Source organism: Scyliorhinus canicula, chromosome 14 (genome assembly GCF_902713615.1).
Source record: "Scyliorhinus canicula chromosome 14, sScyCan1.1, whole genome shotgun sequence".
Taxonomy (NCBI): Eukaryota; Metazoa; Chordata; class Chondrichthyes; order Carcharhiniformes; family Scyliorhinidae; genus Scyliorhinus; species Scyliorhinus canicula.
In genome coordinates, this window is record NC_052159.1 from 70,068,305 (window position 1) to 70,096,028 (window position 27,724).

General features: G+C 47.8%; 1 protein-coding gene across 1 annotated transcript in view; it reads right to left on the reverse strand.

The window, feature by feature from the left end:
* Positions 1-27,724, reverse strand: part of LOC119977336 (PC3-like endoprotease variant B) — a 1,015,536-nt gene that overhangs the window by 284,398 nt on the left and 703,414 nt on the right. Inside the window, exon 13 of the mRNA XM_038818121.1 lies at positions 24,937-25,050. Coding sequence (XP_038674049.1) covers positions 24,937-25,050 — 114 coding nt within the window. The remainder of the gene's footprint in view (positions 1-24,936; positions 25,051-27,724) is intronic.

Genomic DNA, 27,724 nt, shown 5'->3' on the forward strand with positions numbered 1-27,724 from the left:
TCTTATCTGATCAAATGTGTATGTGTCTGCACACAAAAATATACAGGTGTAAGTGGAAGACATAATGCAAAGAGAAATCAAAACAAACATACAGCACACAACTATCAATCGTATGAGGGCTAGTTTTAGATTTCTACCTGAAACAGGCACAAAATTGGTGAGGTGCACATGCCACCCGCCTAAAGATGGGAGGCCAGAGCCATTGTCAGGCCGCGGGCTTTATTTAAATGGTGCAAGTGAGCCTCAGCCAGTAAAAGGATACCCCCTGCTGTTGCAGTTTCCCAGATGTGGGAAGGCAGGAAATCAGTCGGTTCCCATGGTGACTCAGCTGTCAAGTTGGGCTTGGGGGAAGGGTAATTTTGGGGAGCTGGGAGGCACAGTCTGGCTCCCCTTGGTCCGAGAAATTTTATCCAAACCATTTTGGACGATTCCTTGAACAGCTACAATGCTCCCCTTTAATGATTGCTTGTTAGATCACTGGTACAAATGAGAGATCTGTACAACTGGTGTGGAACCATGATTTGGATATCTAAATAACCTCCAATGGAAAGTTTTAGTTACCTGATTGCTTATATTTGTAACTCTGTAGAATCTTCTCAGGCATGTGCACATGGCTTTTGAGGAGGAGTGGGAAGGGGGTGGTTGGGGGGTGTGTGGTGGGGGGGGGAAGTGTTAGTTCTTAAATTTGTGCGCCGGATCATGTACCTGCACATTCTCCCCTGCCAGTGATCTTGCAAGAGGTGGGGTCACATTGACTCTGGCTGCCTACTTGGTAAGTCACCAATTAGGATCAATTCAGAATCCATTACGGAGCAAACTGTTAAAGCCGCCTGGATCTTCTTAATGGTCAATTATCCGGCTGGGGCCGAAGTCTAGCAGTTACCTGGAAGTTACCTACCGTCAGCAGGCCATGGATATGATCCCAGAGGAGAGCCCACATCCACAGGAATCAGAGGAACACAGCTATGGTTGCAGGCCAGGCTGTCAAGGGGCTCCCCCTCCATACAATATCCAAGGAACTGTGGCTACACTTTATATTAAAAGTTTCAAATGTTTTCAAAGGATATCTTGCTGGTCCAGACCTACATCAGCAGTATCCAACTTTCCCTGTCTTCAGCCTTGCGCACAGTACTGGATTTTCCGCCTCTGCAGCACCCCCCCCCCCCCCCCCCCCCCACCCCCCCACCCCGAACCCCCAAACTGTCCTTAATTATTTGGCAAGTGGAGATTGCCTTTCAATTAACCAGCCCAGGAAGAGTATGCAAGAGGGTGGCACAGTCAGGAGCATGAGTCAGCAAGAGTCCTGACCAATGATTAAAAACAATGTTGATATGACTCCATGCCAAGTATCACTTAGCTGTTTAGAAGGCAGGCTGGGGTTTTAAAATCCACAGTCCCTTCAGCACAATCCCATTTTAATTCCAATGGGAGAATTCTGGATGAATTGGGAATGGGCGAAGACTTGGATATCCTCGTTTGAAACTCAGTATCTTCAAGACGTGCCAGCTTCACACCTGCAAAAAGTCACACAGGTATCAGGACAAATTGTTGCTAAAACCCCCTCCAGCTGTTTTATCAGCTTTGGGTTTCGCCCCTCCTTACCGAGCAGAGGCAGGCTACTTACATCGGTCACGAATCACATCTGGAGCCCATCATCAGTAGATGATGGTGCTTTGAGGAGAATGGGAAGTGTACTCAATGGCACAACACAAGGTGATTTAAGAACAGTACTTGTTTACTTCCAAATGTAAATATCACTTGAAGTTGCTGTGGAACTTGCACTAACTGAGTATTATTTTGACAGTAAATGCTTCTCAGGTATCTAAAACCAGTATCTCTGGTTTTAAAGTATCTATACTTTAAACCTGGTGCACAACTGGTGCGTATGTCCTTCGCACAGAGTTCTCTGATTTTCTCCTTTACATGAAATAGATACTTCTTGTCTTATGAGAACATCAGTTGTGTCTTCTGATCTATTTCTTGTTTTGTGGATATTGCACATTTGTTCACTGTCCTGCTTCTGTGGTTTTCCCTCAGCTTTCTTTTTTTTCATTATCCGTTTTCGCTGGGAACAGCAGCATAAAACATTGTTCATTTTCCCACAGGACTTACATGGTTTTCTTTTTATTGGACACTCATCCTCATGTAGCCACAGACGTAGCACTCCAAGCCTTGAGCTTTAGTGCTCCTTTCCTTTGGTTTCTGTTGCTTAATCTCTAGCTTCTTGACAATGATCTCTGGTCCTTTCTTCCACCTTCCACACTGATTTAATTGATTGTACTTCCTGCAGCACTTCATACAAGCTAGTCTACCTCTAGTGCTCGTCAATGGGAGATATTGAAATCATGAGTTTCAATAGCTAATATTTGAAGGTTGTGATCTACTTTGCAGAACTTGGACTTCACTGCTTTTTCCCTTAATCACTTCCGAAACTTATCTATTCTCTCTCCACACTGTTAGAAGCCGAAATACACCATTTTCCATGATCATAAGGCAATTATTATATCTTGTTGCAACAAGGATATAACAATTATAATCAGTCCTCTTTGATTTATATTGGGTCACCTGAGTTGGGAATTTTAAGCGTGTCCATTTTATGAGTTGGGTATCTACCTCCAGTATATACTTGCGCATGCATATTTCCTTTGTTCCTCCAACCTGAAAAGTTAAAGCTGGGCTGGAGTCTGGGCCAATGACTCTTGAAACAGGCCTGAGGTGAGAACAGAGAAAGTTGGATGTCGAGGCTGGCAAGTTAGAATGTTCTACTCCATTCACTGGGACAATGCTCCAGTTCTATTCATGACTGTTATGCACCCAAACACTCACCCACCCCACCCACTTCCATGCCACCAGTCCGCCAGCTGGTGCAGACTCGATGGGCTGAATGGCTTCCTTCTGCACTGTAAATTCTATGATAATCTATCCACCCTCTGTGCCCCAATGTCTCCTACACACTCACCATACCCTTACATGCATCCTTCATACCCGCTCACCTGGTAATCACTATGGACACAACTCATGTGTCAAATAATAACAGAGAAGTATTTAAAATGCTCATAAAGTGATAAAAATAAACAAACATCCATTCAAAATCCACTTGAAAAACAAATCCTCTATTTAAGAGATCATAAAGCTGTCAAGACACAGCCATTCAAACTCCACTTTAAAAATCCTGTTCCTCTTAAGCATTCATAAATCTGTCAAAATAAACAGTCATTCAAAAATCACTTCAAAGAAATATAATCATATTAAATGGCCAGAAAACTGTCAGTCAAACATAACTCACAGTCCCCTTGACAGCTGTGTTAAGAACTGGATTTCAGCCAAACATTCATAATGAAATTATATAGCAGAACCTTATGAACAAATACTCCAGAGCTGAATACCATAGCGTCTTTTAAGTTGACTGAACAAAATGGCTATCCATCTGTTCAGTCATCAACAGATGTCCTGACTTCAACTCAATATAAAATTCAAAACACAAGGGCCAGATGACACATTAATATCTGATTCTCAAAACCATTGAGTGCTTAAATATCATTTATCCACTTGGAAAAGTACTCTAATTCATCAGAATATTTACAGAATGCTGGTCAATTAAATGTCACTTAGAATAGAAAATCGCTTATTGTCACAAGTAGGCTTCAATGAAGTTACTGTGAAAAGCCCCTAGTTGCCACATTCTGGTGCCTGTCCAGGGAGGCTGGTGCGAGAATCGAACCGTGCTGCTGGCCTGCCTTGGTCTGCTTTAAAAGCAAGCGATTTAGCTCAGTGTGCTGAACCAGCCCCTACTATTTATGGATATGGCCCTATGTTTAATCCCTGCATGAAAAAAACTTTACTTATCATTGATCATCTAATTATGACATCTGAAGTTGGCAACACCTTTTAAACTTACCAATTAAAACGGTTCCAGGCTCCAGGGCATGCTTCCGACAAAGTTTGAAAACTGTTTGACCTGATGTGCTTCAGACAGACTTTAGAAACCCAATTGCCTTGCTCAAGATCTCACGTTCAAGGAAATTCAAAATTGAGGGAGGCATTGAAAATTGACATTTCCAGTCCCACACCTCCATTTTTAGTCACCTGGGGTGGGATTCTCCCCTACCCGGCGGGGCGGGGGGTCCCGGCGTAGCAGAGTGGCGCCAACAACTCCGGCTTCGGGCATCCCCAAAGGTGCGGAGGGGCTAGGCCCGCGCCGGAGTGGCTCCCACTCCGCCGACTGGCGCCAACGGCCTTTGGCGCCAGACCGGCCGGCGCGGGGCTGGCCGAAAGGCCTAAGCTGGTCGGTGTGAGTCCGCACATGCACCGGAGCGTCAGCGGCTGCTGACGTCACCACCGGCGCATGCACGGTGGAGGGGGTCTCTTCCGCCTCCGCCATGGTGGAGGCCGTGGTGGCAGCAGAAGAAAAAAAGTGCCCCCATGGCACAGGCCCACCCGCCGATCGGTGGGCCCCGATCGTGGGCCAGGCCACCGTGGGGCCACCCCCAGGGTCCGATCGCCCCGCGCCCTCCCCCCCCCCGGACCCCGGGGCCCGCTCCCGCCGCCTGCTCCCACCGGCACAGGAGTGGTTTAAACTACGTCGGTGGGAGAGGCCTGACAGCGGCAGGACTTTGGCCCATCGTGGGCCGGAGAATCGCCGCCGGGGGCCGCCGACTGGCGGAGCGCGATTCCCACTCCCGCCAATTCCCGGGTTGTGGAGAATTCCGGCCATGGCGGGAGCGGGATTTACAAAGGCTCCGGGCGATTCCCTGACCCTGCGGGGGGTCCGCCTGGGATGTGGGTTTGCCCATGGCAAAACCTGGCCCACTGTGTTGTAATATTCATAATAGGGAGCATAGTCCCTTTTCCAATCAGGTTGTGTATTATGAATTCAAAAGCTCCTTTAAACTCATTAACTACTTTGTCCAGATGTGAACAGGTCCAAATATGTATTGCATTCTGTGGTGAATCACAGTAGCGTAATTCACACTGTATTACACTTGTTGTACTATGTCTCTGTAAGCTCGGCACACGACCAGTTGCGCTGCTCTGCCACCAGGGGGAGATGCACTGGGAGTGTACGGGAGTTTGTACTGGGCTCCACCCTTGGCTCCACCCACGGCTCCTCCCCCTAACAGGAAGTATATAGGTTGATGCTGAGAGCATGCCTGCCAGTTCATCTGGAGTTCATGTCACAGGCAGGCTCTGTTGTAAGACAATTAAAACCACTGTTCACTTCTAACCACGTGTCGCGTGAATTGATGATCTCATCAATTTAATTGTCTTAAGAAACAGTAAGGAATGACCATGGAATCAGCCCTCAAGCCTAATCGACTGGAACTCGACCCGCAGGATACAGAGGCGAAATAAATCTTTTCGCATTGGCTCCGATGTTTTAAGGCCTACCTGGCTGAAGCAAGCACCACAGAAACGACAGAGGAGCAGAAACTCAGTCTACTGCACGCGAGGGTGAGCCACCGCCTATCTACTCGGCTAAATTGTACCGGCTCATATGCAGAGGCCCTGGCCCTACTCGATAGAATGTACGTGAGGCCTATCAATGAGGTCTACGTGCGCCACGTTTTTACTACTCGCCGCCAGCGCCCTACAGAAACACTAGAAGAATTCCTCAGAGACTTAAAAGCCTTATCCCGGGACTGTAATTATCAGGCTGTAACTGCTGCAGAACATAGAGAACTTGCTGTCCGCGCTGTCTTTGTTGCAGGCCTTAGATCGAATTACGTGCGCCAGCGACTGAAGGGGGCCCTAAATTTAGAAGATACTGTTGAACTCGCTACAACTATGGAGGTCTCATTTCGAAGCCTCACCTCGTTTCCTGCTGACTGCCCGACCCCGTCATGGGCCCCCGACCAGCGACTCCCCCAGGCCTGCGCCGTGCGGCCACCCAGCCACCATGCTGCCCTAGCCTGCCACTTTGGTGGCCAACCCCAGCACCCGCGGTAGCACTGCCCGGCCCACAACGCGACCTGCAGCAGCTGCGGGCGAAAAGGCCACTACGCCAGAGTCTGCCTGGCAAGGAAGGCCCCACCCCCTAAACCTCCAGCGGCACAAAGTAATCGCCACCCGCACTCGCAGGCCCGCAGGCCCTGGAATGCAGCGGCCTATGCCCTGACTCCGCCCCCACCCACCACGTGCGATCCATGGGGGCCGCCATCTCTGGCGGACCCCCACCACGCGGTCCACCATGGGCGACTCATGGGGGCCGCCATCTTGGACGCCATCTTCCTCGCCGCCCACCACGTGCGATCCACGGGGGCGGCCATCTTGGGCCCCATCCTCTCCACACTCAGAAAACTCGATTGAAGACTGCGACCTCAGCGGGCACTCATCGCGGGGCCATCCCGGCGCAGCCGACCGAGCCGCCGACAACCCGCAACTCAACGCAGTCACACTGGACCAATCGCGCCCAAAGCATCTCCACAACTCGATGACAACAGTCCAAATCAAGGGGTACAGTACACCATGCCTTTTCGACTCCGGGAGCACTGAGAGCTTCGTACACCCAGATCTGGTGAGACGCTGTTTGCCAATCCGCCCGGAGGACCGCCACTTCACGCCGTTTGAGGCCGATGGCCGCCTCTTCCATTTCCTCCGGGTCCCCTTTGGCGTCACGAATGGGGTTTCGGTGTTCCAACGAGCAATGGACCGAATGGCGGACCAGTACGGGCTGCGGGCCACGTTTCCATACTTGGATAACATCACCATCTGCGGCTATGACTGTAGCCCTCTAAGACGGACACCAGTCTACAAAATGGAGAACTGCTAAGACTGCAGGGAAAAACAGCAGGGAAAAACTTGCAGTAGCATTTTTGCACGTACAAAACCGGTTTCAAGGCAGGTGCAGAGACTCAGCCAAAGGTGCAAATAGGAAAGCGATCTGCATACTAATGAGATGATACCGGCCCAGTCCCAGATACAATAGAAACAGTTTAAGTATCAATAAGAAGTCTTACAACACCAGGTTAAAGTCCAACAGGTTTGATTCAAACACGAGCTTTCGGAGCGCAGTTCCTTCCTCAGGTGAATGAAGGAATGATCACAGTATGTTCCTCATTCACCTGAGGAAGGAGCTGCGCTCCGAAAGCTCGTGTTTGAATCAAACCTGTTGGACTTTAACCTGGTGTTGTATGACTTCTTACTGTGCTCACCCCAGTCCAACGCCGGCATCTCCACATCATAAGTATCAATGGATACTTTTCTATAGCTACCCAGCCAGAATGGCGCCAGTGAACCCAGGTCAATGACCCCTAGGAACCGCCCCCGCCATCGAGGAACGACTCCAGGATAGGGGAATTCGAATGATATCGATTGAGAAAGACCCAATCGATACCTAGCAGGTGAAAGAGCCTGCCCCAAGGGGCACGGACCTCTGGGGACCTATAAAAAGAAGGTCAAGCACATGATTCGGTCTGTTGCTTCCAGACTCCGGCCCAGATCTGTTGCATCCTGACTCCGACCCCAGCCACCAGATCCTGTCTTTCATCACCGGCCGTTGAGCATCAGCAATCTTTCAGTAAGTGCCAAACAACGATCGCTACGTGACCCAGGCATTGCTTATACTCTTGCCGACTATTAGTGAACAGAAGGTGCAGCCCAGAAAGGAACAAAGGCCTTGTCCCCTGACCTTGCTGGTTCCTACTTAGATAAGTATTTAGTCGTTTAATAGTAGAAATAAGTATTAGTCTTTTTTTTAAAATAATTTTTATTGAGAAATTTTGATTTTATACAACATTGACGCACCTTAGTAAAATACCGAAAATAACAATAATATTAACAATCATATACATTTGCCCCATTAGTCTTTTAGCGTGTGCATGAGTATTTATTATATCTGTTATAATAAACACTAATTGTTTAGACTTACTGATCGGTGTTCAGACTTATTGCTTTGAACTTGACCTTGATAACTTGTGACGGTGTCTCTTACGGCACCTGGCGACTCCTGAGCATAGATACAGATACAGAGCCAAACCAGTGTTAAGCACATGTCCTTTAAATGGAGGCGTGTTAATCACACTAACAGTAGAACGAGCAACAATGACCAGCAGGACCATGATGCCAACCTCAACCGATTTCTCCAGACGGCCCAGAAGCTTAACCTCACATACAGCAAGGAGAAATGCGTTTTCCGCACAACCAGACTAGACATCCTCGGCTATGTCGTGGAAAACGGAGTCCTGGGTCCCGACCCGAACTGCAGAACTCCCTCTCCCTCATTGTCCCAAGGCCCTCAAACGGTGCTTGGGATTCTTTTCGTATTATGCCCAGTGGGTCCCTCAATATGCGGACAAAGCCCGCCCACTCTTTAAGGCCACACTTTTTCCCCTGTCAGCTGAGGCTCGCCAGGCCTTCAACTGCATCAAGGAGGACATCGCCAAGGCTGCCATGCGGGCGGTGGATGAATCCGTCCCTTTCCAGGTTGAGAGCGATGCCTGAGAGGTCGCTCTTGCAGCCACACTAAATCAGGCAGGGAGACTAGTCGCATTTTTCTCCCGTACCCTCTCCGCTTCAGAACTCCAACACTCCTCAGTCGAAAAGGAAGCACAAGCCATTGTGGAGGCTATTCGTCACTGGAGGCACTACCTCGCAGGTAGAAGGTTCACCCTCAACACCGACCAAAGATCGGTTTCCTTCATGTTTGACAACTCGCAAAGTGCAAAATTAAAAATGACAAAATCCTGAGGTGGAGGATCGAACTCTCCACCTCCAAATACGATATTATGTATCGACCGGGGTAGCTCAACCAGCCCCCAGATGCCCTGTCCTGCGGGACGTGTGCCAGCGCACAGAGCGACCGCTTAAAAGCCATCCACAATGACCTCTGCCACCCGGGGGTCACCCGGCTCGCTCACTACATTAAAGCCCGAAATCTGCCTTTCTCCACTGAGGAGGTAAAAGCCATCACCAGGGATTGCCCGAACTGCGCAGAGTGCAAACCGCACTTCTACAGACCAGACAGGGCCCACCTGGTCAAGGCTTCTAGGCCCTTTGAATGCCTCGCTATTGATTTCAAAGGGCCACTCCCCTCGACTAACAGGAATGTGTACGTCCTGAACGTCATTGACGAGTTCTCCTGTTTTCCCTTTGCTATCCCGTGCCCCGATATGATCTCCCACACAGTCATTAGGGCCCTGCATAGTATCTTCACCCTGTTTGGTTTCCCCAGCTATGTACACAGCGACCGGGGTTCGTCCTTTATGAGCGACGAGCTGCGTCAGTACCTGCTCGGCAAGGGCATCGCCTCGAGCAGGACTACCAGCTATAACCCCAGGGGGAACGGGCAGGTGGAGAGGGAGAATGCGACGGTCTGGAAGACCGTCCTACTGACCCTCTGGTCCAGGAATCTCCCGATCTCCTATTGGCAAGAAGTCCTCCCCGACGCGCTCCACGCTATTAAGTCCCTCTTATGTACCGCTACCAACCAGACCCTTCACGAGCGGCTCTTTATTTTTTCCAGGGGCACTACCACGGGGGTTTCGCTCCCAGCATGGTTGAAGACACCGGGCCCAGTACTCCTCCGGAAGCACGTCAGGGCGCACAAAACTGACCCACTCATAGAGAAAGTGCTCCTACTGCATTCAAACCCCCAGTACGCCTTCGTAGAGTTCCCTGACAGCCGTCAGGACACTATATCCCTCCGGGACCTAGCACCTGCAGGATCCAACCCCCCCACTACCACCGCCGAGGTACCCCTCACACTAAATCCCACCCAACTCGCCCCCCCACGCCCCCGCACCTACCAGTTCGCTACATTTGTTTGCGCGCACGCGCCAGCTAGCTCCCAGCGCCCCCAGTCCCCAGTCGAACCAGGCGGGTACAAAACTCGGGCGTAATCGCCCCCGGAGTCCTCCATCGTACCCCAACTGACGGTGCTCATCCAGCCACCAGAAGGGGCTGCAACCCCAGTGCTCCGCCGATCACAGCGGACAACTCGGCCACCAGACAGACTCAATCTGTAAACCACCACCCCCGCCGGACTTGATTTTTTTACAGGGGGTGAATGTGGTGAATCACAGTAGCGTAATTCACACTGTATTACACATGTTGTACTATGTCTCTGTAAGCTCGGCACACGAGCAGTTGCGCTGCTCTACCACTAGTGGGAGATGCACTGGGAGTGTACTGGAGTTTATACTGGGCTCCACCCTTGGCTCCACCCACGGCTCCTCCCCCTAACCGGAAGTATAAAGGTTGATGCTGAGAGCCTGCCTGCCAGTTCATCTGGAGTTCATCTTGTCACAGGCAGGCTCTGTTGTAAGACGATTAAAATCACTGTTCACTTCTAACCACGTGTCGCGTGAATTGATGGTCTCATCACATTCCAAATCAAATACTAATAAACAATGATAGCAGATTCACAGGTAAGCAGGTTTCTTTCCTCAGCTACAGTAACTTACTTTGATGAGCCTCATCATATAAAATGTGATTACGCAGCTGTTGGCTATACATTCACACATTTTACCAGGATTTAATTTCTTTACTATGCTCCCCACAAAACCCATAGTCGGATATAATCAAAAGGATGAACATTTTATATTTGAGATGCTGGCGAATTGGAAGCCAATGCACGTCAATGAGCAGAGGTGTTGAATGGAACTTGGTATGAATTTGAATAGAAACAGATGAATTTTTAACAAATTTGAATATTTGGAATTTGGAAAATGGGAGGTTGGCCAGCAGAGTATTAAAATAAAAACTGAAAATACTAGATAAACTCAGCAGGTGTAGCCACCTGGGGTGGCCATGTCCCGATTCCAAAATGGATACTTGCAAAGAGTGCAGGGAAAAATAGACAGCACTAGAGAAAACAAGGAGGTGGAATGTTTGCCTGTGGATTGGAACTTGCAGAACCCAGACAGAACTGAAACTACAAGCCATTAGCAGAGTAATGAGTTATCTCCGGGGACAAAAACAAATATTGAAACAATCGGTACCAGGACAGACTTCCTGGTGCCAGTGGAAGATAAAACAAAAGCAGGCCAATGGTTACCTAGAGCCCGCCCAACGATCAGGGAACGACCCCGTTATTGGAGGGAATCGATACAAACGATTGGGACATGGTCCAATTAATTGGGACCAAGTCCAGGGTTCCGCCCAGAAGGGCTCGAAACCCCTGGGGGTATAAAACAGAGTCACCAAGGTCAGTTCGCTCTCTTGAGAACTCTTACTTTCTCCATCTTCACCTTGGCCTTTGGCTCTCAGCGACGAGAGGCCCGCCAAGCACCAGCCAAGTAAGTCAACGCACGCTACGAGATAGACGCTCCTAGCTACTATTCTATACCAGTTCGAAGCCAGCAGTATCAGAACCGGACAACGGCCATTGTTCCTCTGACTGAGTGGGCCACTCGAAGATAAGTATAGGCTTTTAGTAGTAGTTGGAGTTTAGTGAGTAGAGTTTGTGCATGAGTAATAATTGACTGCGTGTGTAAATAAATGTGTACTGATTTCAAACTTACTAACTGGTGTATCGGGTCATTGATCAGTATTCGGCTTTGAACCCTGTGGTGGTATCAGAAAGATCCCTGGCGACTCTTGAGCAAAGGTAATTAAAACAGAGCAAATTAAGGGAAAGCATAACAAGCAACACAGGTCTGGCAGCATCTGTGGAGAAAGAAACAGAGTTTACGTTTGAGCCTGTATGACCTCTTCAGGGTGGAGGAGGAGGAGAAATGTGATGGATTATATAATTGGAGAGGGATGGAGAAGGTGGAGCAGAATTGAAGGTCAGGGATAGGTGGGAGCTCAGGAGGGATTGACAAACATCTCATCAACATAAAGCAAAGAGAGTTAATGATAGCATTAAAGACAACAGAAGATGCTGAAAGTGGCATAGCAGAATGTGTTAATAGGTCAGCGATCAGTGAAAGCAAAACTAAAGAACAAATGACAGCTGGCCCTCTGGGCGATGAGGCGCTGGGTTTGCTTTGGGACAAACAAAACAAAGGGTCAAGATGTAGGAGAAAGTTCACAGTCTAATTATTTTGAACTCAATGATGAGTCTAGAAGGTTGAAAGATGAGGTGTTATTCCATCTGTTTGTATTGGGCTTAACTGGAACATTGTAGGAGACCACAGACGGACTGTGGACATGAGAGCAAGTCGCTGAGTTGAAAGGGGAAGCGACATGAAGATTAGGATCATGCTTGCGGACAGAGCAAAGGTTTTCCTCAAAGTGGTCACCCGGTCTGCGTTTAGTCTCCCAAGGTGTACAGGAAGGAGTGATTCCTGCGGAATGCTAACAGCGGGATAGAGGGGAAGATGTGTTTGGTGGTAGCATTATGCTGGAGTTGCTGGAAATGGCGGAGGATTATCTTTTGAATTTAGAGGGTGGGGTGACAATTGAGGACTAGAGGACCCTACCATGATTCTGGGAGGGATGGGTCAGGGTGTGGGAAATGGGTCGGAAATGGTTGATTGCCTTGTCAATCACAGTTAGGAGAAACCTTGGTTGAGGAAAAAGGCAGACATGACCGAAGTGCTGTTTTTGAAGGTTGCATCATTGGAACAAATGCAGCAAAGGCGGAGAAAGTGGAAGAAAAGTATGGAAGCAGGGTGTGAGGAATTGTAGGTGTGGTAGCTGTAGGAGTCGGTGGGTTTGTTATGAATATTGGTCATCAGTCAATCACCAGAAATGGAGACAGATAGGTCAAGGAATAGAGAAATACAGCACAGAACAGGCCCTTCGGCCCACGATGTTGCGCCGAACTTTTGTCCTAGGTTAATCATAGAATTTTGGACAATTTTTCATGGCCAATCCACCCAACCTGCACATCTTTGGACTGTGGGAGGAAACCGGAGTACCCGGAGGAAACCCACGCAGTCACGGGGAGGATGTGCAGACTCCACACAGACAGTGACCCAAGTCGAAATCGAACTTGGGACCCTGGAGCTGTGAAGCAATTGTGCTATCCACAATGCTACCGTGCTGCCCTTAAGAAGTTAACCTACACTCCCTTATTCTACCCTAATCCAAGTACCTATCCAATAGCCGCTTGAAGGTCCCTAACTTTTCCGACTCAACTACTACCACAGGCAGTGCATTCCATGCCTCCACTACTCTCTGGGTAAAGAACCTACCTCTGACATCCCCTCTATATCTTCCACCATTTATCTTAAATTTATGTCCCCTTGTAATGGTGTGTTCCACCCGGGGAAAAAGTCTCTGACTGTCTACTCTATCTATTCCCCTGATCATCTTATAAACCTCTATCAAGTCGCCCCTCATCCTTCTCCGTTCTAATGAGAAAAGGCCTAGCACCCTCAACCTTTCCTCGTAAGACCTACTCTCCATTCCAGGCAACAGCCTGGTAAATCTCCTTTGCACCTTTTCCAAAGCTTCCACATCCTTCCTAAAATGAGGTGACCAGAACTGCACACAGTACTCCAAATGTGGCCTGACCAAGGTTTTGTACAGCTGCATCATCACCTCACGGCTCTTAAATTCAATCCCTCTGCTAATGAACGCTAGCACACCATAGGCCTTCTTCAGAGCTCTATCCACTTGAGTGGCTAATTGAATGGAAGGGAAGTACCCTAAACGGACAATTTGAAGGCGAGAAAGAGGTGAAAATTGGAAGCAAAATCGATAAAAATTTACCAGGTCCAGATGAGAGCATGAAACGGTACCTCTCACAGAGTCTCTTACTGAAAGGGCTTCCAGCTACGGTGTTCGAGGGAATGGAGAAAGAGTTGTGGGGCAGGCCTGCATAGGACTGGAACAAGGAATGTGCCACATACCCCACAAAAAGACAGAAGTAACTGGGGCCTATGCAGGTACCCATAGCCACACCTTTTAATTGCAGGAAGTGAGACAAGTTAAAGGAGAAATTGTTTGAGTGAGAGAATAAGTTCAGCTAGGCGGAGGAAAGTAGTGCTGGATAGGGAGCATTATGGCCTCTAGTCAAGGAAGAAGCAGATGGCTGTCAGACCCTCCTTTTTAATTTTCTTTTCCAATTAGGCAATTTTAGAGTGGCCAATCCACCTATCCTGCACATCTTTCGATTTTGAAGGCGAGATCCAGGCAGACACAGGGAGAATGTGCAAACACCACACGGACAGTGACCCAGGGCCAGGATCGAACACAGGTTCTTGGCACTGTGAGGCATTGGGTGCCATAGTGAAGAGAATGCAGAGAAACTGGAAATTGTTGATCTGACATCGGGCATCAAAAAAAAAATGAATGTATTTTGGGTGACTGGACAACTAGAGAGAGAGAATGGAGTCAGGATAGGAAAAGATGAGTTCAGTGGGTCAGGAACAGGCTGATACAATGGGTCTACCAGTGCGGTCCTGTTGGTGGATTTTGGGAAAGACGGAGAAGCAGGCTGTGTGAGTTTGGGGGACATAAAGTTGGAAGCAATGGAGGGAAGTTCTCCAGAGGAGATGGGGTCAGTGACTGTCCTGGAAATAATGGCTCGATGTTCGGTGCGGTCCACGGGGAGGTAGGAGGATGTGTCTGAGAATTGGTGCACAGCCTCTGCGAGGTAGGTCAGTACGACAGATAACAACAGCCCCTCTCTTGTCAGCAGGTTTGACAACAAAGTCAGGGTTGGACTTGAGAGAATGGAGAGCAGCAAGTTCAGAAGAAGGAGACAGGTCGGAATGGGTTAGAAGAGCAGAGAAATTGAGACAATTGAGTTCGCACCGACAGTTTTAATTGAAAAGTTCAAGCGCAGGTGGGAGGCTAGAGCGAAGGGTCCAGTTACTGAGATATCTATTCTGGTCCACCCCCCTCTCCAACTATGTAATCCATAATATTTGTTTCCCTCATCAGCTCTGAGGAATAGATATTTGGGCTGGGATTCTCCGAAATCCCGGCCAAGTGTTGACGCCAGCGTAAACACTGGAGTGGTGTACGCTGGAGTCAATGAGCCTCTTGGCCCAGCAATTCAGCGGAATTCAGGGGGCTGCTCTGGTGCCGTAAGGCGGCCCTGCACATCCAGCGCGAGTCTGTGAATGCGCGCGACGGCCGTCTCCGCGCCGGCACATGCGCGTGGTTGCCGGTGACGCGCAACATGGAGGAGGTAGGCCTCCTCCAGATCGTGGACGCCCACCAACCGGAAGCCCCCGATCATGGGCCTGGACCCCTCGAGTCAGACCCCCCCCCCACCCCACCACCAGGACGTCCACCGCGGCCACGGGTCCGAGCTCCCGCCAGGTGATACCAGGTTGGAACCACGCCGGTGGGACTCGGCGGAACTCGGCGGGGGTTCGGCCGGTCGACCTTGGCGAATTGTCACGGGGTCCTCTTTCTGCAGTCCCCGGCCAGCGCCGTGGCGACCACGCAGGCGCGATTGCCGGCGATTCTCCGGTCAGCGGAGAATCGCGTCCCAGCGTCGGAGTGTGATGGCTGCGGACTCAGCAGGTCTGGCAGCATCTGTGGAGAGAGATACGCAGTTAATGTTTTGAATCCGGGGCGGGATTCTCCAAGCCCGCGCCGATTCAGAGAATCGGCGGGAATTTCCCTCGTCCCCGCCGATTCGCCGACCCGATGCGGGCTTGGAGAATCCCACCCCTGGACTCAAAACATTAACTGTGTATCTCTCTCCACAGATGCTGCCAGACCTGCTGAGTTTATCCAGCATTTTCTGTTTTTATTTCAGAACTCTCGTACTTTGCTTTGACTTGTGCATTAAAATAGTCAGGTAAGGAAATGACCAAATCATGGCTTTGCTTCCAATTTCCATCATACTCTCAATTTCACATAGTTTATCGTCGATCTCTTCCCTTCCCTTTCTTGACATCTCTTTCTCCATTTCTGGGGATAGGTTTTCCAATATCCACTGTAAGCCCACAGATTCCCTCAGCAAGATTGACAGCACTTCCTCACACATTGCAACCTGAGGTTTCAATAAGTATCTTTTTATAGGGTGCTCAAGTTAATACCTACCACCTGCATGCAATTAAATACAATTAATGTACAATTAAGAGATTTTCTTCTTTCTCTTTAAATAAAAATTAGAGTTAATATGCAAAACAAGAATTTCAAAACAAATCACATTTTTAAACATTCCACGTTCTGCACAAAGGATTGCATTGCGAGATGCCCTTCCTCTCGGACCCCGAACAATTTTTGCTCAAACATTTCTTTTTGTAAGAGAGACTGTCAATTACCCCTTTAATCTTAGAGGTTTTCTTTCCAGTGTTTGCTTCAATCTAGCAAGGTGGAGTTTATCCCACAATGTATGATTATCGATGCAACAATCAATGGGTGGACAATCCTCAGTGTTTTCCTTTTATAGAATCTCACTTAATATATTTTAGAAATAGAATCCTATTGCCGACAAGTGTTTCAGTATTTTAAACAACACTTTTTATTTCCTTAACTTCCCAAGCTAAAGGAGATTTCCCATTTTACTGCCAAGAAAATTATGAAACCAGTTGCATTTAAAAACCCATCATGAAGATTAGCATGTGAAGGAATGCTAAAAAAAAATACTGGTTTCATGTTCTTTGGCTGACCCAAGGATGCAAAGTTAAGTACATATTTATCCAAATTTAGTTTTTAAAATATTCTTATTTTTCTTGAAAACACTCTTGACCTCAGCATGTTAATCATTTATTTTAACCCCAACATACCAAAACTCGTACCTGGTCTAGTCTGAGTGCATAGGCTTCATATTTGCACTGCCTCTTCTTTAGATATAACAATGATTTTCTGTAATAACCCAGCAAGCTTAACACTCTATTAGCATTATTCACGTATGTCCTTCAGGGAAGGAAATCTGCTATTCTTATCTGGTCTGGCCTACATGTGACTCCAAACCCACAGCAACTCTTAACTTGACCCTGAACAGCGTCTGAAATGTCTAACGAGCCACTCAAGGGCAACTGGAAATGGGCAATATGTTCTGGCCATACCAACAATGGCCACATTACACGAGAGAATAAAAATAAGATTTAAAGTTATTCCAGTCTTATTCTGCTTATGATCTAAACCAATGCATTATAAAAGCTCTCAGAAATCTGGCTCTCAATTTTAAATTCTACTCTCTCTAGTTGTCCAGCACCGCCACAGTCAGGGGAGAGCCAATCTGTGGGCAGGGGGGACTTTGTCAGGGGTTTGGGGCACTGTTAGGTGCTGGTCCGGGGCTCGCGAGCCGGCAAAAGGGGGGGCACTATTTTGCAGGCCATGTCCAGGAGCAGCCGCCGCCATGTTGCACGGCGCGACCGCTGTAAGCTGCCGCCGTGCGCATGCGCGACTACAGACCCGGAAATTCCCTGGGCCATATTGGCAGCTAGAGTCGGGTGCTCTTTGCTGCTCAGCTACTAGCCCTCAACCAAACAGAGGATCAGGGGCTGTTGTGCGCCAATTTTCCTACCATTCCCATGCCGGCGTGGGGACCTAGTCTCCAAATCGGAGATTCCAGCCCAAGGTGCCTGGTTTACTTCTATCAGCTACTCAGAGTCTAACGGCAGGAGTCTAATCGGCGATCGGGTTGAGAATCCATTCCGACACGGGGCGGTGCCGGTTTGACGCTGGTTTTCGAATCTCCACCCATTCCAAAATGGCATTGCGTTGTGCACCATACACTGTTGCAACCACGTTGGCACATCATTGGCAAGCGCTCCCATGATGTTCCGCCCCCGATGGGCCGAGTTCCTGACCTTGCGGTTGACATGTGGTCTGAGCGGTCGGGAACCCGGAGCGGCAGCTGCCAACTGTGTCTAGCGCCGCCGTACTCGGCCGAGATCCATGCTGCTGGGCAGGGGTATCCGCGAGGGCTGGAGGAACTGGTGGGGGGGGGGGGGGTGGCCAGAGGGTGTCCTGTGGGGTCGTTGATGGCGGGGTTGGGTCCGCGCACAGCCAGCGGCAATTTGTATGGCGCGACCGCTGCAGGTTGTCGCCATGCACATGTGTGGCCAGGGGCCTGGCCATTTTCCGGCCAGGAGTTTCACCCGCTGTTGCTAGCCCCTCACCGGTCCTCGAATTGGTGAGAGTTCGGTGCCGATTTTGACGTCGTAAAAAGCCCAAGAATTCTTTGTTTCAGCTGGCACTTAGCTGCTGAAATGGAGAATCCAGCCCTAAGAGTTTGTAATTAAATCTATTGGCCTTAATTTTCTGGCTGTTCGCAGGGGCAGGATATTTGGTCTTGCCAGCTGCACACCTCCGCACATGTGTTTCCCAAAGGCGTGGGGTGGCTTCAATCGGAGTTACCGCTGCTAGCAAAAGGTGCACTGCCCCTTGTCACCGGGAAACGCACGACTGGGAGATGGGAGAATCCCACCCATTAACTGTGAGGAATTAATGTTAACAATTTGATTTGTTTGCTCAGCATTGTCTTACAATCATGGCCTAGTACCTCACCCAGTCCTTTCCATTTACTCTGACACTTTTATAAGACATCAAATCTCCTGAAATACATTCGTTCTCAGATGGTCTTATACAATGCCTCAGAGTCCTCTAAATTATCTCAGAGACCTCAGCCTTGATGAAAGCCAACCTCCCTGCATCTAATGCATACAACTGTGCAGAAAAAAAATGGAACTAATTGTAATACCTTTGAGAGCAGGATTATCACAGCGCAGAAAGCAATTTGGGAGCTATACCCCCAACCATGTAAAGTGAATTTGTCACATGACAGTGATTGTCAACTTGCAGTCTGCTTGATCAGCTCAGATTTTATGCAGCATTTTGTCGACTAGTGCAGGGTTCCTTTCACAGAGTCTATTACTGAAAGAGCTTTCAGCTGTGGTGTTCATAACTATAATGCCCATGTTTTCATACACGTCTTTAAAGCCAAATTCCCCTCCATTATCAATCGGAGACTTCGCTGGTGTCCCTACCCATTTCTTCATGATTTTGCCTATAATAACCCAATTGAGTGTTTGGAATAGAGGATGACTTGCTTCAATTCCAGTTTGATAGATTTTGAGTTGGTTGTTAAGTCCAATGTGCGATCTGCAGTTTGCTTTGGCAAGACAGGTGGTGTTTGGAGGGTTGAGATGGTGTTTTTTTTTGGAAGTAGGTGCACTCCCTCCGATGCCTCATCTTGACCGCTGCACGTTCTGGACAAAGTCTCTCAATGTGTTCATTGCCTTCCCAGATGTGCTTTCTCTATTTTGGTCAGTCACAAATAAGGGATGTCTGACCTACTCAGGAATACTTCGAGAATATCTCTAAAATATTTCATCCTGGGAGTCTCCTGCCTCAATTGCGTTCCGAGTGGAGCAGTTGCTTCAGAAGTCTGGTGTCAGTCATATGAATGACATGTCCCACCCAGCAGAGCTGGTTTTAAGTGCTCAGTGCCTCAATGCTGGGCGTCTTGGCTTTGGAGAGACCATTGCTGTTGGATCATCTTTATTGCCACCAAATTTGGAGCATCTTGCAAAGGAGCCACTGATGGTACTTATTTAGTCCTCTGATGCTCCTGTAGCTCGTCCAATTTTCAAAAGCATATCGGAGCGTGCAGATCCTGGTCTTCAACTACTCTTTAACTCAGTTGGCCAAAAGCTGAGCTGCTGCAATGGAGGGAATGATGAATGTAGTCATCTATGTCTGCCTTCTTCATGCTGAGGCCCCCAAATGGCCTCATTTTCCAAGATCTTACCATTGATCTTAATCGACTGGGGTGGGGTTGTGGTCTGGGAGGTGGTTGTAAGAGGACCTTGGCTTTCCAGGTATTTAGTATTTTCTCACATGTTTTTGAGAAGGAGCTGGAGCTTAGTTTCTGAATAAGTGCACACAACTTATTATACATTAGAGGAAAGAGACCAAATCTGAACACCCTGGTCTATAAAATGTAGAATGACAATATTTCTGTCTTTGTTGCATCTTTTTAGATCCATGCCAACTACCTTTTTAAAGTCACAGGCCAATAAAAGGTTTACAGTTGCACTTGGTGGCACCCTGCACTATCTCTTACAAATTTCACACTTCCCACTTTAAATCTCTTCTATCAGCCTAATATATTCTTCATCAACCACACCTGCATCTTTTAGCAGGGTTTTATTCTTTAAGAGTTAGATGAGCAAATTGTCGATGCAACTTTGAGACTATCTGCTTTTTAAAAATTCTGATCCTTCCCACCTAATGCCATTAATATTTGTCTAACACTCTGACAAGAAAGATCAGGGGCGTGATTCTCCCAGCCCCGTGCCAGGCCGAAGAATCCCCGCAACCGTGCCACGGCACCTGGACGCCGGCTCACAATTCACCGCAGAGCAGAGAATTGCCGCCGGGGCATTTGGCACGGCGTCGGTCGCAGGCAGCTCTATGTGGCTGGGCCGCCGATTCTCCGGCCCACATGGGCCGAGCGGCCGCTCTAAAAAGGCAGAGTCCCACCGGTGGCGTCCACACCTGGTCAGGGGAACTCTGTGCGCAGGGTCGGGGAGCTCTGACCCCAACCTGGCCTGAGATCGGGACCCGCCGATTGGCAGGTCGGCCTCTCGCTCTCCAGGACTTATTTTCTTATGTTCCGGGCTCCCACGCCATGTTGCGTCGGGTCCGTCGCGTTGAGGGAGGCCACCGACCATGTGCGGGTTGGCGCCAGCGCCACTGCGCATGTCCTCGTTGACGCCGGCGCCACTGCGCATACGCGGATCCTGCAGCGCACAGTTTGCATTGGAATAGGAGGCTGGAGTGGCGTGAACCGTTCCAGCGCCATGCTGGCCCCCTGTAGGGGGGCCTGTAGGTACTCCCAGTGGCCTGTTCACGCCGTCGTGAAACGCGACAGTGTTTCCGACGGCGTGGACACTGCCGCCGAATGGGAGGATCCCACCCAGGTTTTGTAAGGGGATATAATAATGTCCTGACTGGATAACGGTTGATCCACTGACTTTCCACAAATAATTGCCTTATCATGCTCCATCTCAAGATTTTTTTGTGCATTTTTCACAGAAGGTTTACTTAAAAGCATAGGTATCTCATGAGGGATTACATCAGTATTGATAAAGCAGCTTACCCCAGCAATTTTACATGTAATTATAATTCTTTTCAGTAACCTCAATGTCTTGATATCACTAAAGCTCAAGCAAGTAGTATTTTTACACTCCTTAATCCGATATCGGCCCTCCTTAGTGAATCCAGATAACATTTTAACAAATCTGTTCCACACACTGTCAAACTGCAAGCAAAATTGAACAAATCCACAACTAATATATTCTACACAAGACTTAAACTCCTTGTGACCAGTAGAATTTATTCAGATTCACATTATCTTCACCTTCTGCCTCGCAATTCAGTCTGTCATTTTGAAGGCCTTGCTTCTTCCTTTTGGGCAACTCATCACATAATGATGCTTAGAGTCACACCTAACAAACCTATTACCTTTTCTTTGAACATTCCTCGGATTCATTTGGCTATATTTCTGTTTCAATTCTGTCTTCTGCAGTCATAGCCGGATCTGCAGAAGGTGCTTTCATACTTATTTTGCAGCCTGTAACCCTTCCAATGTACTGATGCCTGTGCCTGCTCCATTTCAAAATCAGCAATCTTGAATCCTTTGGGTGGTATTCTCCATTTGGGAGACTATGGGCTGGATTCTCCGCTGTCAGGATTCTCCGTTTTGCCGGCAGCCCAGGGGCTTCCGGACGGCGTGGGGCTGCCTACAGTGGGAAACCCCATTGGCCAGCTGGCAAGACGGAGAATCCCATGGGCCTGCCGCACCAGAAATCTGGTGGGGCGGGACGGAGAATCCCGCCCATGATTCTCCCACCGGAGCTAAATTGCACCAGTTTTAAGATCTCCTTGCTGTCGTAAAGCGGGATGCAACTCAGTGTTCCACCCCATGCAAATTTATGCACAATGTGGAATTCGAGGGATTCCCAGGAAATCCCGCTATGAGGCCGTCATCTTGAATGGGCGGCCCAATAGTGGGGTCCCATTGCTGACCATGCCCCCCTGCACGCAAATCAACTCCGATTGCCCCCCACTACAAATTCCCTCATTCTAGCCCCCCGCCCACCCACCGCACAGCATCGCCCACCCCCGGATTTCCAGGGTGTCGCCCTTACCCCCAAGTACGGGGGTGACCCAACCCACCCTCCATCTGGACTGCTGTAATAGGGAGACCCCCAGGCACCCCTGTAATAGGGGGAACACTCAGAGACTCCTATAATAGGGGGATCATCCTGGGACCCCTGTAATAGAGGGACCTCCCACCAGGACCCCTGTAATAGAGGAACCCCTCCACCGAGATCCCTGCAACAGGGGGCCCCCAAGGACCACTGTATTAGGGGATCACTCACAGGAACCCATGGAAGAGGGGGGCCTCCCACATGGTATGTGCAATGAAATCACATGCCTAGTGATTGGAATATACTTTGTGATTGAAATGTGCTTGCATCTCTTTGATGTGGTCAATGTTTACAAACATTGGGGTTTCATCACTTAGGACACTAAAGCGTAAAGGGTTATGAATGGATCAAAACTGCAGATGGTTCGTAGAAGCTGCCAATCACAAACCACTACTCGAAAGCTATGAATGGCTTGCAGCTAATGCATCTGTGGGAACCAGAAGCAGGTCACGACTGCTCTCCTTCCAGCAATGGACACATGGAGCCGCAGGGTAAAAATGCAGCTATAATGCATCCTGATGCCCCTGTCTGGACTGCTCTCTAGCATCCAGACACGGGTCTCTTTTTGGAGGGGGGGGCGGGGTTTGGGTTTGTGTGCGGGAGGTCTGTGTGTGGGGGGTGATCCATGGCGGGGGTTTTCTTAGGTAGGGGTGCTGTGGTGTCTCTTATTACAGGGGTCCCTGCGGGGTCCCTGTATTACAGGGGTCCCTGAGCTGGGTCCCTCTATTACAAGGATTCCTGGGGGGGGGGGTCCTCCTATTACAGGGGTTCCTGGGGGATTCCCCTATTACAGGGTCTGCTGGAAGGTCTCTCTATTAGAGGCATTCCTGTGAGGAGTCCCCCTATTATCGGGGTCCCTGTGGGGGGTATGGGGAGGAGCCTGTTAGAGGGAGCGTGGGCAAGCAATGCATTGTTGAGGGGTGGCCCTCATATGGTCTCTACCAGTGTGACCCTGGGGTGGTGGACCTTGCGGTGCGCCAAGAAGGCAACCGTTGACCCAGTGCAAAGTCTACCACATCAGGTTCACGATTTCTGGGGCCACAAGTGATCCATGCTCACGTGATTCCCGGCTGCAAGGACCGGAGAATCATGGGAGGCCGGAGCATAGGACGTCAGGCCCACTGAATAGATGCAAATGGGTCATTAAGAACAATTTCCATTTATTTACATCCCTGCTGCCAGCACACAGCATGGACATTGTTCAGTGCTACAATTCTGAAAGTGGTGCAGCGTCAGAGTGATCTGGGTCACACATGCACAAGTCTTTGAAGGTGGCAGAACAATTTGAGAACGCTGTCAAAATGACATGTGGATCTTTGGTTGTACAAATAGGGACATTGAATACAAAAGTAAGGAGGTTATGCTAATCCTTTATAAAGCACTGATTGTCCACAGCTGGAGTATTAGCTTTGGGTATCACATTCTGGGAAAGATGTGAAGGCCTCAGAGGGTACAGAAGAGATTTACATGAATGGTACAAGGGATGAAAGACTTCCAATATGTGAAGACACAAAATAAATTGTGATTGTTCTCCTTAGATGGGGAAGGTTAACGGAAGGTTTTATGGATTTGTTCAAAATTGTGAAGGGTTTTGTGAGACAGTAAAGAAAGATAAATTGTTTTCAGTGAGAGAAACATCGATAACCAAATAAACAGATTTAAGCCAATTGACAAAATAAACTGGGATGACTTGTGGAAACAATTTTTTGTGCAGTGAACTCTTCTGATCTGGAATGCATGACCTCAAAGGATGATGGAAGAAGGTTCAATAATAACTTTCAAAAGAAAATTGGCTGAGTACTTGGTGGAAAACTATCTGGGCTATGGGTAAAGTGCAGAAAAATGAGATCAATTTGATAGCTCTTTCACAGTCCTGACACAGACATGTTGGGCTGAATGGCCTCTTTCTGTGCTGTGTTGTTCTATAATTTTAACCTATCAAACAAATACATTTAAGATAATGCTCAGAATACTGTAGACACTGCTTCTCTCTTAACACTGGATATTATTTTTAGGTAGAAACAGCTTTAGTAATAATAATAATCACTTTTTGTCACAAGTAGGCTTCAATGAAGTTACTGCGAAAAGCCCCCAGTCGCCACATTCTGGTGCCTGTCTGGGGAGGCTGGAATATGAATTGAATCCGTGCTGCTGGTCTTGTTCTGCATTACAAGCCAGCTGTCTTAGCCACTGTGCTAAACCAGCCCCTAAATCATCAAAATGGAACCAAACTACTTACAAAATAAATGAAAAATCTCAGTGCAAAAATTTCTAATCACCCAGGAGATATCATGCAATTAGATACTTCATTGAGCCTTTTTATCGTGAGTTTGCATTACGCAAATTGTAGCAACAAAATTCTAATATTTCAATTCTGGTACCATGTACAACTGGCATGACATTTCTATGATAGTGGAGTGACTTCTAGTAAAAGTCTAAGTTCTAATCTTCCATTGTTTCGCCCACAGGCAATGAAACGCACCTTAGAAAACAATGTAAACTAATCACTTCTTGTCATAGGGCTAAAACATATGCGCATGTATTCCACTTTTAAAACCAATCCAGTTCAATTGCAGAAAGCAGTCTCATTCTGTCAGGCTGAAAATTCTAATAAATTCAACAGGAATATATGTGTCGTAGTTGGAACGAGAAGATTTATCAAAGACATTTTTGCAGGTAAAGAACATTTTGAATTAAGGGAGAAATATATTGTAAAGTTGTGTTGCTTCGAGTAGTTTTAAGTATTGTACTTTGTTTAATCTGTACTTCTTGACCAAGGTCTGTATTCCTGATCCAGTAATCACTTTTTCTCGAGATGTTAATCTCCAACTCAATCAGTCAAATTGTGTTACAGTGAAACTCCTGACATAATAAAGTCACAGTTGTAGATATAAATTTCAATGAATTGGCTTCTTACTTGTGGTGAATGTGGTAACCCGCTCCATTAATCTTCCACCCTTTGTTCAGAAGGTCCGACATTTTAGCTGTTCGAACAATCAGGTGCTGCACATCACGCCATGTGAGACTGGGCCTAAGTGAGAAAAGAGATTTGTAAACAAACCAAATCCTTTTATTCTGGTATAAATAAACTGGCCTGGAATTGTCAACTTCTCTGTCCCCTCTTAAATCTGTATTATCCTACATGCGGGGTCATATGCATTACAAAGTTTAATCCCAGCAGTGAGTACAATTTCCCAAAACAGATGGTAGCAATTTGGCTACTGTTAAATTGCATATTGCACCAAATCCAAATATTTGGAATGCAGCTAGTTTTAATCAACTGAAATATTGTAGTCTTTTCTGATCTCATGAACAGAGTTTATATGGAAGGAGCAGAGGACAGTAATTTTACCTGCGGGGTAAGTACTTCTCCTAAGAATCTATTTATGCATTGCCTTGAAATTTTATTACATGTAGTTGGGGGTCCATACCTGCTTCTAGCTATTATCATTGAGGAGGGAGGTGGAATCCCCTGATTATACTATATTTTGCATACATATGAACATATAAATTAAGAGCAAGAGTAGGCCATTCAGCCTTTGAGCCTGCTCCACCATTCAATAAATATCATGCCTGATCTGATTGTGGCTTCAACTCCATTTTCCTTCCAACCCCACATACACTTCGACACCTGTAGCCACCTAAGATGGACACTGGGCTACAAAATGGAGAACTGCTAAGGCTGCAGGGAGAAAACAGTCTTAGCAAGGACAAGCAGTTTACAGAAGGCTAATTAGCATTCTGCACGTACAGAAACCAGTTTGTGGCCAGGTGCAGAATCTCAGCTAAAGGTGTAAATGGCAACAATGATTTACATAGTAATGAGGTGATCCAGATCCAGGCCCACACAATAGAAACATTTAGGTATGAATGGGTACTTTTGAGTAGACGCCCAGACGAAACGGCACCATAGTATCCATCACAAAGAACCATAGAGACCGCCCCACCCATCGAGAAGCGACCCTCAGATTGGGGGGTTTGGAAAATATCGATTGGGAGAAGGCCCAATTGATACACGGCAGGTAGAGAACCGCCCCGAAGAGGCACGGACTTTGGGGGACCTATAAAAGTAGGCCCCGCACATGGTCCGGTCTGTTGTTGCTCCGGCTTGCTGTTGTTGCTCCGGCTTGCTGTTGTTTTTGGCTCCGGCTCTCTGCTGTTTTCACCGCTTTGCTGATACATCGCATCCTGACTCCAGTTCCATCACCAGCCATCGAACTGTAAGTGTCACCACAATGATCGCTACATGATCCAGACTTTACTAGACCCTGACGACTTTAAGACCCTGAGAGTTGCAGACCAAGAACGGGACGAAGGCCTCGCTCCCTGACTTTGCCTGTTCCTGTCTAGATAAGTATTTTAGTCGTTTAGTTTAGAAGTAACTTAGTCTCTTTAGCGTATGCATGTGTATTTATTATATTTGTTATAATAAATATCAATTGTTTGAACTTACTAATCGGTGTACAGATTTATTACTTTGAACCTGACCTTGATGTACTTGTGAGGTGTCTAAATACGGCACCTGGCGACTCCTGAGCAGAATTACATACACAGAGCCGTAGTAGTGTTAAGCACATGGCCTTTAAACGGAGGCGTGTTAATACACTCCAATAAAACGCGTAATACACTCAAGTAAAACGTGCAACACACCCTTGTCAACCAAGTGAGTTAGTCACCGCGGGATTCCCAGTCTGCTGATGTGCACTTGCAGCTACTTTATATTGATAGTCCAGTTCAGTTTCTTGTCAATACTAACTCCCAGGATGTTGATATTAGCGGATTCAGCACCTACAACATTCACTCCTTCCATCACCGATGCCCAGATGGTGCACAGTGTGCACCATCCACAGGATGCACTGAAGCAACTCATCCAGGATCCTTTGACAGCGCCTCCCAGACCCATGAAATCCCCCAGCTTGAAGGATAGCAGATGCATGAGAATACCACTACCTGCAATTTCCACTCAAAGTCATACACCATTCTGACTTGGAAGTATATCGCCGTTCCTTAACTGTTGCTGGTTCAACATTCTGAAGTCCCTTCCTTAAAGCACTGTCAGTGTTCCTACAACACATGGACTGCAATGGTTCAAGAAGGCAGCCCACCAGCACCTTCTCAAGGACAATTAAGGATGGACAATAGATGTTGATCTAGCCAGCAGCACCCACATCCCACAAAGAAATTTGAAATGTGTCAATGTTTCAGACTCCTGGGCCAGTCGTCCCACCTATGCTACCACCTTAGGCTTTGGCATAATAGGAGTCTGGAAATTCACTGTCAGGTATGTCTGTGCTTGGTGAGTATGACTATGTCAGCCTTTTTCTTGACCACTATGTAGGATAGCTCTCAAAATGTTGGCACAGATTCCCAAGTGTTAGTGAGGAGGATTTTGCAAGTTGACTGGGCATGGCATGCCTTTATTGGCTCCAGTGCCTAGGTCGATGCTGGGTGGTCCGTGTAATTATATTTTCATTTGTGTTTTCTGTAATGTTTTGCTGCAACTTAAGGGCGTGCTAGGCCATTTCAGAGGCCAGTCAAGAATCAACCACAATGTTGTGGGTCTGTAGGTCAGACCAAGTAAAAGTGGCAGATTTCTTTCCCGAAAGGACTTTTGTGAACAAGATTTATTTCTTGAACCAACTTTCTTGGTCACCATTCCTGAGAGTAGTTTTTAATTCCAGATTTGTCGATTCATTGAATTTGAA